Here is a 14720-nt window from a genome sequence, read left to right on the forward strand (position 1 = left end):
ATCATCTGATTCTGAAAATCTAAAATCAGATGAATTATCATTACTATGGCCAAATATGATAAATGTTTTACATTAACATACTATATTGAAGGAACTAATCCAATGCTTACCAAGTGTAAAATGTGACCATGGTCAAAATCTTTAGGTTCCAATTTAAAACGACATTTGATTTTAATATTAATTATTTGATTTTATATGATATAACTAAGTTAAATCATTAAATTTGAAGAAATAATGCATTTGGGATATTTGACCCCAACAATAACGATAGTTATTTTAAAATTAAAAAAATTAGTGGCCTCAAATATGGTCAACCATTGATAGACGCCGTATTAAATGGGATTAATAAAAGGTATTAAACCTATCACTCTCAATTAATTACATATATTTTATTATTTTAAAGATTTAAACATATATATAAGGATCAATATGTTCTTTCTGCAATTATACATCCAGCATTCAAACTTCAATGGCCATGGATAAAACTTCCACAGAAAGAACCTATTAAAAATAAACTTATAGTTATAGCATTATTGAAAAAAATGCTTTGAAAACCCTAGAGAACTATAAATTTCGAGATACCCTTTTTTTGACGAGAGTAGAGAATGGATTGGAGGAGGATAACTTATCTCAATTTTTTGCAAATAACAAAACAATATGTTTTTAATTAATTCTCCATGTTAAAAGAGCTGTTTATTAAGCATAATACCACAATCCCCTCATCTGCCCCTGTAGAGCGCGTTTTTAATATAGCTAATGCCGTATTAACTGCCAAGTGTTCCTGTCTATCAGATAAATATTTTGAATACAATTGTTATTAAAATTTAATAAGAAAATTTTTTTATAAATAAAAATATCTTTTTATTCGCTATATTATATTATATTTTATTTATAATTATACTCTCAAAATAAAACTATATTATTTTTAACATGGCTAAAATATATTGTATTAAAAAATATAAGTTTATTTATATTAAATTAAATTTAAAAAAATTTATCATAATATTTTGAACGATTTTATGAACGTGAACGCGTTCCTTTTTTTTGAACATGAACTTGAACTTGAACGCGTTTTGTCAATGAACGTTGAACGCGTTCGATTTTTTTAGAAATGTTTACAGCACTAGTTAAAATAAATCCATCCGCAATATAAACCAACTAGGCTGCTTAGGTAACTCACTCTTGAGGTGCCTTTTTCCGCCTCAGTTCCGACGCATAAATATTCAGAGAAAATAGCCTAAACAGATCCTCTTTCTTCTCATTAAACTTTAAATATTATTCTTATATTCGTTAGAATAAGATAGTCGGTAGTTCGCCAATCCCAACCCGCTGACCCACGAGTTGAGAAATTGGGATTATTTTTCATAGGTTTTATTTGGCGCGCATATTACAGTGATATTTTTATACGCAGTATTAAATTTCGGGTATTTTACATTTATTATTACAATTATCAAATATTAATTCTATCTAAACGCTTGTTGATCCTTTTTAATATTAATAAATTATCCATTAAATAGCGCCATTTATACCGTTATTGTTTATGATTGGTTAAAGTTATTGTAATCACGTGAGTAATCCATCTTTGTTTAAAGACATTTTTCTATTTTGTTTGTAGTTATATAATATTATTTCCATTTATTATGAATTATTTGTATCTGAAATTATTTTATCAATATTATTTATGAAGAATTGTCTATAGAAAGGGACGAATTTGATAATTTTCAGTATTTAATTTTTCTTTCTTGAATAAAATATTATTCTTATTTGGTAAAGTTTGGAATTCTAATTATTCTTGAGAAGCGGAAAGAAGCACATTGGCAATACCAGATAAAAAAACATTTTTTCCCATGTAAATCGGTTTAGGACAGGTTTAAAAATATTATTTTTTTATCATTTAGCTTACGGGAATCCAATCAAAGAAAAAGTAGTCAAGAATGACATTTATTATACTATACGAATCAGATGGTGACGAGCCATTTTTGGTGTCCCGTGAAAAAATAAATTAGCATTTTAATAAACGAATCGTCTTCTAGGTTAAGTATATTATACGTAATTAACATAGTTATATATTTGGGACATATCTAACCCCTCATTCATATTTAGCGCGAATTCGCGGAGGGTAAGATAGTCCACATATCAAAAAAAAGAGAGGGGCACATTACTCAATCCTTTATTTTTGGCCCATTCCATTTGATCCTTGTGAACCCTTTTACGGTTAAGTTGTTCTTTATAAAGGTGGGTTATGGGCATGAGAGTTGAACGGCCGAATTCGCCGGGCGGAAGTACTATAGAATTCTTGAGGAAGCTATTGAAGCCAGAGGTTAAATCCTTGCAAGACCGCGCCCGGTAAGCTATCTCGTTAAATACCTTTACGTTTGTTTTTGTTTATATTAATTCTTAAAATAGACTAATTTTAATATTTGCTTACTTTTTACGAATTATCCACTTTAAGAAGTTAAAACAAAAGTAGATTATAGCCATATTTTCTTCCTTTTTTTCTTGGGGAAAGTAATTTTCGCTCAATTATTAGAACAGCTCCAAAATGTGTTTTTTTGTTCAAACTGAGTCAATTTACTTTTAACTTTCTAATCATTATTCTTGACTGCCTTCCCCCCACCTCTCTCCCATCCTTCTGTTTTTTTTTAATAAAATTTCTGCGGGCATCTCTGGATGAGTTCTAACTACAGAGAATCCCCAATAATTTTGGTTCGTTATTTAAACCTCGTTCGACAACAGCGTAGCAAAAGCCCTTCCGAGCTCTCTATAATATAAGGCATCGTCATCTTTCGTGAGCTGGGCATCTGGATTGGCGGTTATAGCTACTTCCGGGTCATTCTTTATTTTGGAGGGATCACCGAAAACCTTGACAGGTCCCCCACCTTGTTTAAAATAATAATAAAAATAGTGCGAATATTTTAGCAGAAGTGACTTTGATATTTTTATTTATGTTTTTTTTTAAAACTTATATTTAAACAATGGAAATATCCATATTTTAATTTTAAACGATAAACACAAAGAAAAATCATGTTAAATGTCAATCATCTCAATTTATTTTTGATATTTCAACTTAACGATATCCTCTCCTTCGATTACTTCCTCTCACTAGAAGCCAATCAAAAGAGAATATACAAAATGGGGTTACCTACGAACACCAATCACAAGAAAGCAAAATCAATCGAAAAACATAATTGAAAAATTAATTTTATTTACAAAAATTTTTTTTAAAGATCTCTTCCATCCCCCCTTTGTAATATTTGAAGAAAACAGAAATGCTAGCCATTCGTTTTAAAAAAAGAGGCCAATTTGCGGCATAAAATATAAAAAATAGTTCCCGTTTCGCTCATTTTTTTAGGCGATTTGGAATTAGATAGTATCCCAAATTAGTGTTGTCAAACGGTTCGATTTCGGTTTTTAAAAACGGATAACCCGATATTTTATCCCAAAAAATATTACGCAAGTCTGGATGGTGATTTTGCTCATAAATTAGCAGAAAGGTTTGGACATCTATCAACGAAATCTCGAAGTTAGCGTAATATTTTTTGGCCAAAATATTGGGAAAGAAAAAAAGAAAGAAAGAAAGAAAGAAAGAAAGATTCTCTTCTCTTGCGCGTTTTTTACGTTTCTATTATATTATCACCATTACGTCATTTTGGCGTTATATCATTGTGAATAAATAAAGGAACCTAAAATGACAAAAAGAAATCGGACGGGAATTTGCGAGTTTTCCAAAATTCCTGTCGGGAAAAGCACGGGATTTTTGAGTCTAACGAAAGCCGTAATTTGGTTGTTATTGGTGGAGGCCAGAAAGCGCGCCAATCCGATCATGACTATGGCGGATTCACGGGGATAATCGGGATAAGGAACATTATCGCGCGAGCTTTGCTTGCTCTGCGCATCGGAGGAAAACCATCTAGGGTGGCGATCTTGAAAGGAATTAAGAAGCCGGGAAATGAGTGAGGAAGAAGTGGGTTGAGACGAACCAGGAGGGATTGATGACGATAACGGTTCTAGGCAGAAGATTTTTTTTTAAAAAATGGGAGACGGAGCATAAAATTATATTATTCAAGTGGCATAATTAAGTGATCATCGAAATTCGTAAGGAACTTAGAAACGACATAATCAATAATCAGCTGATTTATTAAAATACTTTATCTGGCGCTTATGAATTTTTTCGAAGAAGAACTTTTTTCTATCTAATAATTTTGTATTTTATAAAAAAAAGGGATAAGACCTCTTGCCATACATCAAAGTTTATATAATTTTTTCGGGGAAAGGAAGGTTCTATGAGACGCATATATTTTTAAAAAAATATATATCAACTGCGAAACCGTGTATATGTTAGGGTCAATGTGTTATTTTTACAACTTTAAATCATTTTTTGAGCGCGTTTTTTTTTTAAATTTAAAAATTTTGATTTTACCGGAAGAACATTTCATTATGTTCGGAATACCCACCTTAAGAATTTCAGATAATTTCTGTCAAGAACTTTTGAATTCAACATAATTTATATTAGTTTTTCCATAAATTATAAATGACTCAAAAGTTAACGGCAAAAATTGTCTGAAATTCATAAGGTAGATATTCCAAACATGTCGGAATATATTTCAGGTAAAATCAGATATGTAATAGATAATAAAGTTCCTAAATCAAAATATATAAACTTTCAATTGCAACATTTTATATATATATATATATATATATCAATACATTTTTTTTTAGGTTGAATGAAGCCATACTGGAACATTCCAGAGGTCGAGGCATAATGCCAAAAGATAGCAAACCAAAAATCGAATATTACTTTAAAAAATGTGCACAATTTCGCATTTATATTAGAACAATTCTTTTATATAGTTTTTAGTCTATGAGTTAAAAACAAGATTTGATTTTAAATAAATATTCTTGGTAGAGTGGTGATTCTGTAATAATATCTTTAAACTTGATTTTCAAAATTATAAAATTATATTTTCTTGCACAAAAAAAAAAGAATTTTTTTTTACTCGAAAATTTGATAGAAACGGGTTGACGGGTCAAATTATTGACGGATGTCTCGGGGTGATTCACATCTGGATTATGATCGCGATCAGTGTTCGGACCTATGAAGGATGCGTTTTCGCGCCCTAAATATTCCCTTTCCTTAGTTTCGTTTCGCGTAGTAATTCTATTAGATATTTTATTTTTAGTGTTGTAAGCCCTTTATTTTAAAATTATTAAAAGGAATTTGATTGCGTTGTCTCTTTACAATTATGAATTCGAAGGAATTGTCTTAGAAACACTTAATCCCCCCCCCTCCCAAGGAAAGAAGGAGAACTAGAACCTCAAGACAAATTGGGAAAATTCCAGATTTAATCATTAAGGAATGGGGAAAGGGGGTGAAATAATGCGCTTAGGGGCATTAGTTGTCTTTCCACATTTTTATACTCGTGGAAATAATGTTTATTAATTGATAGTAAAAGATTGTTTATTTTTTATTCCAGGAAAAAATGAAAATCATTGTTTAAACCGGTTTTTTTTTAAATTAATTAAGTATAATAAAACTTTATGGTTTAAAAAATATAAAAATAGTTTTGGAATTTGTATTTCATTCATTCATCTAATTATAGCTTAGGATATTATTAATTAATCAAAAAAAAAATATGGAGTCATCGTGGTCATGGGATTTTAAAGGTTATTCATAAAACTTTCTAGCTTTTAAGGGACGTCTTGAATATGAAAGTATAGGGAACTAAATACTTTTAAGCATAACAAATAAGAAAGGTATGGGTAACCATTTGGGCAGTGTTTACGTGAGATATTTACCAACCCCCTCCCCCCCCCACCCGCACCTCAATTAGGAGGCAAGCCGGCTCTACTCCCTCTCTCGTTTAAGTAAACACTGCCACTCGACTAAGAGAAAGAGGAACGAAGAAGAAGTAGAAAAAATTCTCTCGTTTCGAGTACCTTGTAAAAGAAGATATAAATTTTTAAAATTATTTTAAAAAAAAAAAGGGGTGACAAACTTTGACATCGATATTTTGGAGGAAATGTATTGCAAAGATCTCTTAGGGTCCGGCAGAATCGATTTCTTCTTATTGTAGTGTCTGCGACATAAATATATTTGAAAAAAGATGGAGTTATTTTGTAAATATCAAATATTAAATATCTAAGGATTTATCTTTTATTTTTTTTTAGTAGTGTTCTTAAACCATCTAACTTTGGCCAGCTAAAAAAATAGTCTCTATCATTAAGTTGAGGCTAAACTTAGGACGTTTAAGTCAAACCTTGACCACGCCATATTGGAGTTAGTCAAAGTTAGGTGATTTAACATCACTAATTTTTAAAGAAAGGAAAAAGGATTTAGGCCAGTTTAGGTCGAACGTATAATTACTAAATAGACATTTTAGTAATAACGATTAAATATCCGCAAAAAAAAACGTATAATAAAATTCTACGAAATATGATGATTAACCAACCACCCAGTAAATGTTGTTAAAAAGCCCGATTTGGGTATTAACGTAAGCATCGCTATTTGGGAAATAGGTGGCCAAGCATTCCTGACAGATATGAGCAAAATCTTTAGGCTCAGTTTTTTGACAAGACTACCACCCACTTACTTAAAATCTAAATAGGGCTGTCCTAGTTCCAAAAAAAAAAATTTTTTAACCCCTGTAACTAAAAAAGCAAATAAGTATCGAAAATTATCTAGTAACCGGGAACATGGTGCAAGGGATAAATATATTTTATAAATTTTAATTTCGATTCAGGGCTAAAACCTGTGGGTAACGAAATGAAAAATTAAATCCTGGTATAAATTGTCAAAAAAAAACAATTAAGATCCGGCTTGAAAGTAGGAAAAGTTTTTTGGGAGTAAATTTTCGACCTCTGTACAGTTTCTGCGACATAAAATATTGATTCGTTATGCATTTCGTTGGTCTGAATCATTATTTAAAGTGGAATTTTTTTAAAATTTTTTTTTGTATTTTTGAGTTTACAATTTATTATTCTAAAAATAATCCACACGGTTATAACAAAAGTATTTTGGATTTTTTAAGCGTGCACATAGATCACTCAAATATTCACGACAGATCTCATTCTCTAGATCAGAATCCTTAGATGTTCGTTGTTTGTAGTATTATATCCTATCTAGCACGTTCTTGTTCTTATATGATCTGTTGATTCTATATAATGGATTCACTTTCTTTTTCCACAACAATACCCTTTATCCCATTTATTTTCAAAAAATGGTTTCATCTCCTTTGTTAATTACCCTATTAGCCGTTTTTTTATCATTATTGTATTGTCGATCACTGGTTTCAGTAAGTCCCATTTTATTCTCGTGTCATGTGAAAATAATAGTTTACTTGATACTATCCACGTCTGTTGCGCTGTTTAGAGTATTACGATAAATAAATAAAAAATCTTTCAAGTGCTGTGTCTAAATCTGTATTCCATCTCTCCATATTTCCTATCATACTCATTATGAATATTTTACTAAAACCAGTCTCCGGTAAAAGATACCACAATGAAGGTATTGTTATAAAAAAAGAAAGTGAATTATTATACAGAATCAACACGGGATATAAAACAATAAGAAGACATATTGATCAGATAAGGAAAAGAACGTGCGAGATAGGAAATTATACTACAAAAGAATTTTTTTTTCAAAGAGGGAAGAGAAGTAAAGATTAATCAAGACCAACAAGAGAAAAAGGGTTACCGATTCATTTTTAAAGATTATTTCTTACCATTGTATGAATTTCGTATTTTTTTTTTATAAGTAGTGACATGAAACAAACAGTGACAACAAGCAATGACAACTCTATAGGGAGAATAATTTAAAGAGAGAGATATGTTATATATATGTCAAAATATATATATATATAATAAAAATATAAATATAGCATGAAAAAAAAAACTTGTGAGGTTTGGTCAAACAATTGAGCAAAGGCTCCATTTCCTCGGTTCGTATGTGACCATCGTCCCTTAATTCGCGGCAAATCCGTCGCATGATATCCATAAAATCCGTTTCTTCCAGGTCCAGCATTATGCTCCCTTTTATTAGAAATACATTTTTTTTTCTTTAGATTTAATAGTAGTTTCCCTCATTCATTATACTGTAGAAAGTCCATTTATCCCGACTCTAAGCAAAATCTCCAGGGTTACATAGTATTATTTAGGCTAAAACCCTAATTGGGCTGTTTTTAAAAATCGACCTAAATTGGGGGGGGGGCAGCTTAACAACGCTAGTTAGTAATTCACCCTTTTCTATGATCAGGTTTAAAAGAACTAGGCCTATAAAATTAGCAGAGTTGTTAACGGATACTTTTTAAATGGATCTAGATACAGATACAACGTCTAAAATAATATCTAGATACAGATTATTTAATCAAAAATCTATCTAGATACAGATGCAGATACCACATTTTTATATCTAGATCCTTTAACAACTCTGAAAATTAGTGTTGTTAAACGGCTTGTTTTGAGCCGATTTTTAAAAAACGGCTAACTCAATATTTCATCTAGAATATTATTACGTAGCCTAAAGATTTTGTTTGTAGAAGGAACAAAGGTTTGAACATCTGTTAGCGAAATGTGTAGGAATAGGCTCAAAACGAGGCGTTTAACAACACTATATAAAATTGCTTGAGGTTTTATATACCAAAGCTAAACCTACATACTTAGGGGGAGTATTTCTGAGGTACCTTTTAAAGCAGATACTAACACGGTATCGACGATACAATAAATAATATAGAATATTTAAAAAAAATAATAAAAGCAAGTATAAGATTCATCAATATTCTTCCTTTTAAAATACATTTATAATCAATTGGTGAAACTTATATGGTGTAAATGATAATTGTTTAATTAATAAAGTATGATTTAAAATACATTTTCGAAATTTTAATCATGAATTTTATTACGAAATATTCCGAAATAATTTTTATAAAATATTAAGAGGTGGTATAAGTCATTTGTATATGTTGATTTGTAATTGACAGATATGGACGTTTTTCAATATATTTTCGAAAAGATAATATATTACTATTAACTATCTTTGTTTTAAAAAAAATTGAATTATGTGACATTATTATTGGGATTTCGATATTGATAAGAAATTAAAGTATTGTTGGATACTTATGAAATATTGATCGATTCTTTACCAAAGTTCTTAACAAAAAAACGTTCGTTTTAGATTATCGGATGTAATGCCATGTCCTGAATACTTTGAAGAAGGCTAGGGCAGAGTTTCAAAAGAAGTCAGAGCTGTAGCTATGATTGGTATGAATAAATAGTTGGTAGGTAACGCAGAAATTACATTAAATTAAAATTAACGGTGCCTTGTCTTAAATGAATTAGATTTTTTTTAAGGCTAAAAAAAATATTTAAATTTATGAATGTTAATTACAAAGGAATATCGAACATTTGTATCTGTTAAAAATTAAAAATATCGGCCGATACCGATCCTGAAGAATATCGCGAGTATCGATACATCTCTGAATGAAGAGAAATCTAAAAAAAAAATTTAAAAATGGGAACCATTTTGGTGAAGGGGGTCGATTTTTCTTAAGAAGATTCTTTACTTTATACGTTTTTTGCCCTCTATGATTATTGTCTAGTAATTATTAGTGACATTTTTAAAAACTGGATGGGGTACAAATCTAAAATTCAGGATTCGAATCCGTATAACAGAAACCGCACCCATTTTATGAGCGATTCATTTAAATAATTTGGAAGGAGCGGGAATTAGAAATCCTCGCGGAACCATAAATTTAAACACTTTTTTTTAAAAAAAATAAATATTCTGGACCAGAACTAGAATCAGTTTTTTTTTTAATCCATGTTTCAAATTCCGTTTTTAAGGAAACCATATTATTAAATTATTATATAGAAAAACCGATTTCGAGCCTCTTCCTGAGCTCAGCAAGCCCGTGGAACGAAAGTATCGGCACGTGAGGCCTCCCCCACCGACTAGAACTTTCCTCCAGGTCCTCCTCGTATTTGATCCATCGGGCGATCTCTTTCCAATAATGGCGACCCGTCAGCCCGTACTCGTCCGCGCAATACTCATCGAGTTGGACGAAAAGCTTCAAAATAAAAACCATATAATTATGTTTTAAGCGAATTGTCGGATTTGTTAGAAAATAAAAGTCTAAAAAAAAACCTAACCTTGCGAGGTCCAGCACTAGGCGTCATATCATATTGCCCGGGATGAGGAGCATTCGAAGGATTCACGAGGGAAAGATTCAAAGGGTTGGTCAAGGAATATTGCTGGCTACTGATACGCCTCCTACTTACGGCGGGCATATTTACGCTATGAGCACCACCAGATTCTTAATTACAAAAAATAAAAAGAGAAAAAGGCATATAAATTTTTTTGGGGAGGAAAAAAAAGGGGAAATTAAACCGGAAAACGATTTGATCTCCACAAAAAAAATAACGGCTATTTTTGACTCCATTATTCTCGCCCTTTCCCCTTTCCTGACAGGGTTTCCGATTGATGTAACCGCAAAATTGGCGTAAAATTGAATCGCGTTTTATCGTCACATCGCTTAACCATCTTCGCGGTTACTATATATTATTCTAAATTTTTCCCCCATTATTCCGAAGTGTTTCCTTCTCTTTCTCCTAACTTCTCTCACTTAAATTCTTTTAAATCTTGGTTCCTTAAGATTAATATTATGTGCACTTTTAAAACGATCGGACGACTCCTTGCGATTATGACTCAAAAGCGTCACGGGAGGCGAAATATCGTCTACTTGATCTAAAGTCCCCAAACGTGACATCGGAAAATGTAATGACTCCTGATTGGTCAAATCGGTAGTTTTGGATTTTTTTAGCCCTTTTGTCACGTGATATTTTCTTTTTCGAATTTGTCCAGAGTCGCGAAGCATGTTGGGTTGTTCGGTTGTCATATATTCGTCATTACTATTGGTATTGGGGATAGAATGAAAAAAAATGTATATTCAGAGAGAAAAATTACCATATAGTTTTCGACCAATCCCCCTATTAAGGACTCTGAGAGGCACCGCAGAACAAAATGAATGACGATGCATAGTTTTTTTAAATGTATTTTAATAAAATATTCTATAACATCATAAATTATTCTTAATCAGCTGTGGCTCAGAGTGGCCCTGAACTTCAGAAAGCTATTTCGACCTAAATTCGATCCCCGATGGGACCCAATTATTTCTTCTGGAATCAACTTTTAGGATGTTAAGTAAAAGAGAGAGTTAGGATAGGCTAAGGCCATATCTGAACGTTTCCGCGTTTAATAAATTGAGCGTTAAGTAGTCATAATAACAAAAGAGCTATAAATTATAAAGAGTATTAAATATATATTACTTATTACTAGTTAAATATGGGGATTCTTCAAAAACTAAATACAACTACTAAGCAGACGATAAATGTTCAATGCTTACAAACACTCAAAAATATCCAAATTTTTGGAAAATGATATTTCACGATGCTCGATTTTTTGACTTAATATCTTTCAAATATTATGCGCTCGAAAGCTCTGTTATGCCTCATTTATAATAAAACCGTTATGTTCATGAGTTGCGTTATTTAAGGCTATCAAAATCACAGCTGGTTTCAACCGTTAATAATGTTAAAATACGTTGCAACATATGTTTTTCAAATCTGCGTTAAATAACGATAACGCTTGAACACAACGCGTTTACTATAAATACTGCCTTATAGCTTTAGCCTTATTTTAATTTTGGCAGGTATGATATTTCATTATATTTTATCGCTTTTTAAATTTTAATATAATGTTTATATTATGTTATTTTTTTAGCAAAAAACGTGAAGTATTCAAAAATAAACGCAAATATAATAATTTAAGGCCTCATTTATAGTAAAAGCGTTTTGCTATAGCGGTGGGACATTCAACGCTGCGTTATTTACAGAATAGGTACTAATTAATAAATATGGAGCGAAACGTTTCAACGCTAAGATAAAATTTGAAAAACATATGTTCACGACGTATATTTCAAAAATCATTATCGCCTTGAAGAATCAGCTGTGATTTCGGTAGCGCTAAATACAGAGATAATTAAAAGTAGAAAATAAAAATTTTAATATTTAATCAAAAAAAGGAAGAAGATAATAGCTCAACTAAAGGAATGCTCAGCTAAAGGAAATTTTAATTGGATGAGATATTATCTAAAAATCAAACAATTAAGCGAGGTTAGGTTAGCGGGTAAGAGAGATTTGGGGTTGTAAAAAGACTTGAGAGATATGGGCTAGGGTTACGATTAATATATATTCGTTTTTTAATACAAATTAATGTGAAGGGCCATGTGTGAATTGGTAAATATACGAAATAGAAATGTTAAATAAAATCAGCTGTTTTAACGGCGATTCCTTATGAGCTGGACATTGGCGTACGCAGCGGGGGGGGGACAGGGGGACAAATCCCCCCCCACAAAGCCAAAAAATGCAGATGCCGGATATATTTTTCAAAAATATTATTGTTTATATTAATTTATATTTGTTAATATTTATTCGTATCTCATATTAAATATATATTATATTACATTTATTATCACATTCATAAGTTATTTTATCAATTAATTTCGATTTCAAGTTTTCCGGTGTAATATTTAGTTATTATTTTCAAATTTTTAGTGGCGTAATATTTATCTACCATTTTCAAATTTCTAGTCAAATAATAATTATTTCTGAAACTTCTGGTCCAACAGGGAAAAAGAAATTGCAACCTTGTCCAACGAGATAGAGCCTCTTCCATCAAGCACTAACAGCTATTAAGGAGTTAGAAGAGCCAATTATTTGCTATTACTGAAATATTACAATGGCCTGAAAGAAATATTTCTTCAGAAGCAAGAAAATTATTGGATTCAATGCTTATTCCAAATTTTATTTCTCATTAGAATGTATTATTTAATTATACAACTATTTTAAGTATTACTTTTCAAAAACATGACAATGATTTGATTAAGAAGATGAGAATAGCGGAGAGCATTTTATCAGAACTCAAGGAAATTAGGGCTAATGTTGATGAAGAATTTCATATTTTATATTTTATTGTTGAGTCAAAAGCAGAGCTATACGTGTTTAATATTTGTCTCCCTCGACAGCAAGGCAAGCTCATCGTTAAAACATTAATATAAGATCAGTAGAAGAGTTTATCTTAGATGCAGATACATTTATAACCCAAATAAATGAATTTTTAATATATCATGCAGCACTTACATCTGCAAATATTACTTCCACAAAAGCCTTCCCAACCTTTTTCAGATGGTGATAGAAAAAAAAATATTTGTTAGATTTTTATTATGAAGATGTTAAAGTATCTTATGATGCCTTACTAGCTGAATAACTTTGTTTATAAGATTAACTATAGTTGATATAGTCCCAAAAAATTCTATGGATGCTCTGCATTATTTCAAACACATTTTAGATTAAATTCCCAATGTATTAAAAGGGTTTATAAACTCTTCCCATTAGTAAACTAATGAGAGAACACTCTCTTTTTTAAGAAGAATAACAGAGGCCTGCAGAAGTACCATTTGCAGGGCACGACCCGGATTTTTTTTAAAGATTTTTTACGCTATTTTTAAAAAATTTTTTAGGCCGCTCGGCTTTTTTTTAAAATTTACAGGCTCGGCCCGGCTTTTTTTAAAATAAAATTTTCAAGCCCGGCCTGGATTTTTTAAAAAATAAATTATATTTATTTTTGATTTTTATAGCTAATAATAACGATTTCAAATATAGGCTGTTTTAAAAAATACAGCCCGGCTTGGGTGTTTTTTTAAAAAAATTTAGGTCCGGCCCTGGTGTTTTTTAAAAAAAATTTTGGGCCCAGCCTTGGTATAATTAAAAAAATTAAAATATTGTCCGGCCCAGGAGCCGGGCCTGCAGGTCTCTGAAAAACATACCAAGAAGTACAACATGTAAAAGTAGATTGAAAGGTTTGGATTTTTTGAATATTCATAGGCATTTGACGACAAGCAAGGATGAGATAATTGAAAAATTAGCTCAATTCCAACGAAGATTGGATTTTACATTGTAAATATATAACATACAAAATACAATTATTCCTAAGAAACTTTTTGTGTAAAGGCTCAAAAAATTCAAATTTCTATTTTGGGTCATTTAAGTGATTCTTTACATATAATTTTTTTATAATTCACATTAATTTAAAATTGTGTATTAGGAATAGTTATTAGTCCTAATAAATTTATGCTTGATATTTTTAAAAAACAATAATATTTCTCAAAAAAATTTATTACCCCCCCCCCCCCCCCCCAGACCAAATTCCTGCGTGCGCGCCTGGAGCTGGATAATAATCAAACTCGCGATAAAAAAAATTGATTAACAAATTGCAAAAAAGAATATGTAGATGAAAAAAAAAATGAACATAAAAAATAATAATTGTTTAAAAAATTACGATTTTTATAAAAAAAAAGAATCTCTAAGTCTGTTTATTTCAAATATTTCGATATACACTAATCGAGTCTATTTTTAAAACGGCTAACACATTATTTTATCCATAAAAATATTAAGCATGCCTGAAGATGAAATCTCGAAGCATAGGCAATAAGGTTTCTCTGGCTAAAATAGTGAGTTAATCGGCTTCAAATTGAGCCATAACAACGTTACAAGCAGTCATCAACATTTAAAATTTATATATTCAAGAATTTATGTTACCAAGATTTATTGTTATAAATGGGCGAGTCAACATTGCTACTTAAACGACTAGATCTCGTCGGCTAACTCAA

The 14720-nt window shown here is 30.8% G+C and overlaps 1 protein-coding gene across 2 annotated transcripts in view; it reads right to left on the reverse strand.

Moving 5' to 3' along the window:
* The window catches only part of LOC135926596 (anion exchange protein 3-like), a 38724-nt gene that overhangs the window by 12873 nt on the left and 11131 nt on the right, over positions 1-14720 (reverse strand). For both annotated transcript variants that reach the window (XM_065462521.1, XM_065462522.1), the window contains exons 5-13: positions 10664-10902; positions 10144-10307; positions 9872-10061; positions 7893-8028; positions 5997-6077; positions 4998-5158; positions 3684-4007; positions 2722-2879; positions 2163-2367 (exon numbers count right to left, since the gene is read on the reverse strand). In XM_065462521.1, the coding sequence (XP_065318593.1) occupies positions 2163-2367; positions 2722-2879; positions 3684-4007; positions 4998-5158; positions 5997-6077; positions 7893-8028; positions 9872-10061; positions 10144-10307; positions 10664-10902 (1658 nt within the window). The remainder of the gene's footprint in view (positions 1-2162; positions 2368-2721; positions 2880-3683; positions 4008-4997; positions 5159-5996; positions 6078-7892; positions 8029-9871; positions 10062-10143; positions 10308-10663; positions 10903-14720) is intronic.

The sequence above is a fragment of the Gordionus sp. m RMFG-2023 genome, chromosome 3, assembly GCF_954871325.1.
Source record: "Gordionus sp. m RMFG-2023 chromosome 3, tfGorSpeb1-WG-v2, whole genome shotgun sequence".
In the NCBI taxonomy this organism is placed as follows: Eukaryota; Metazoa; Nematomorpha; class Gordioida; order Chordodea; family Parachordodidae; genus Gordionus; species Gordionus sp. m RMFG-2023.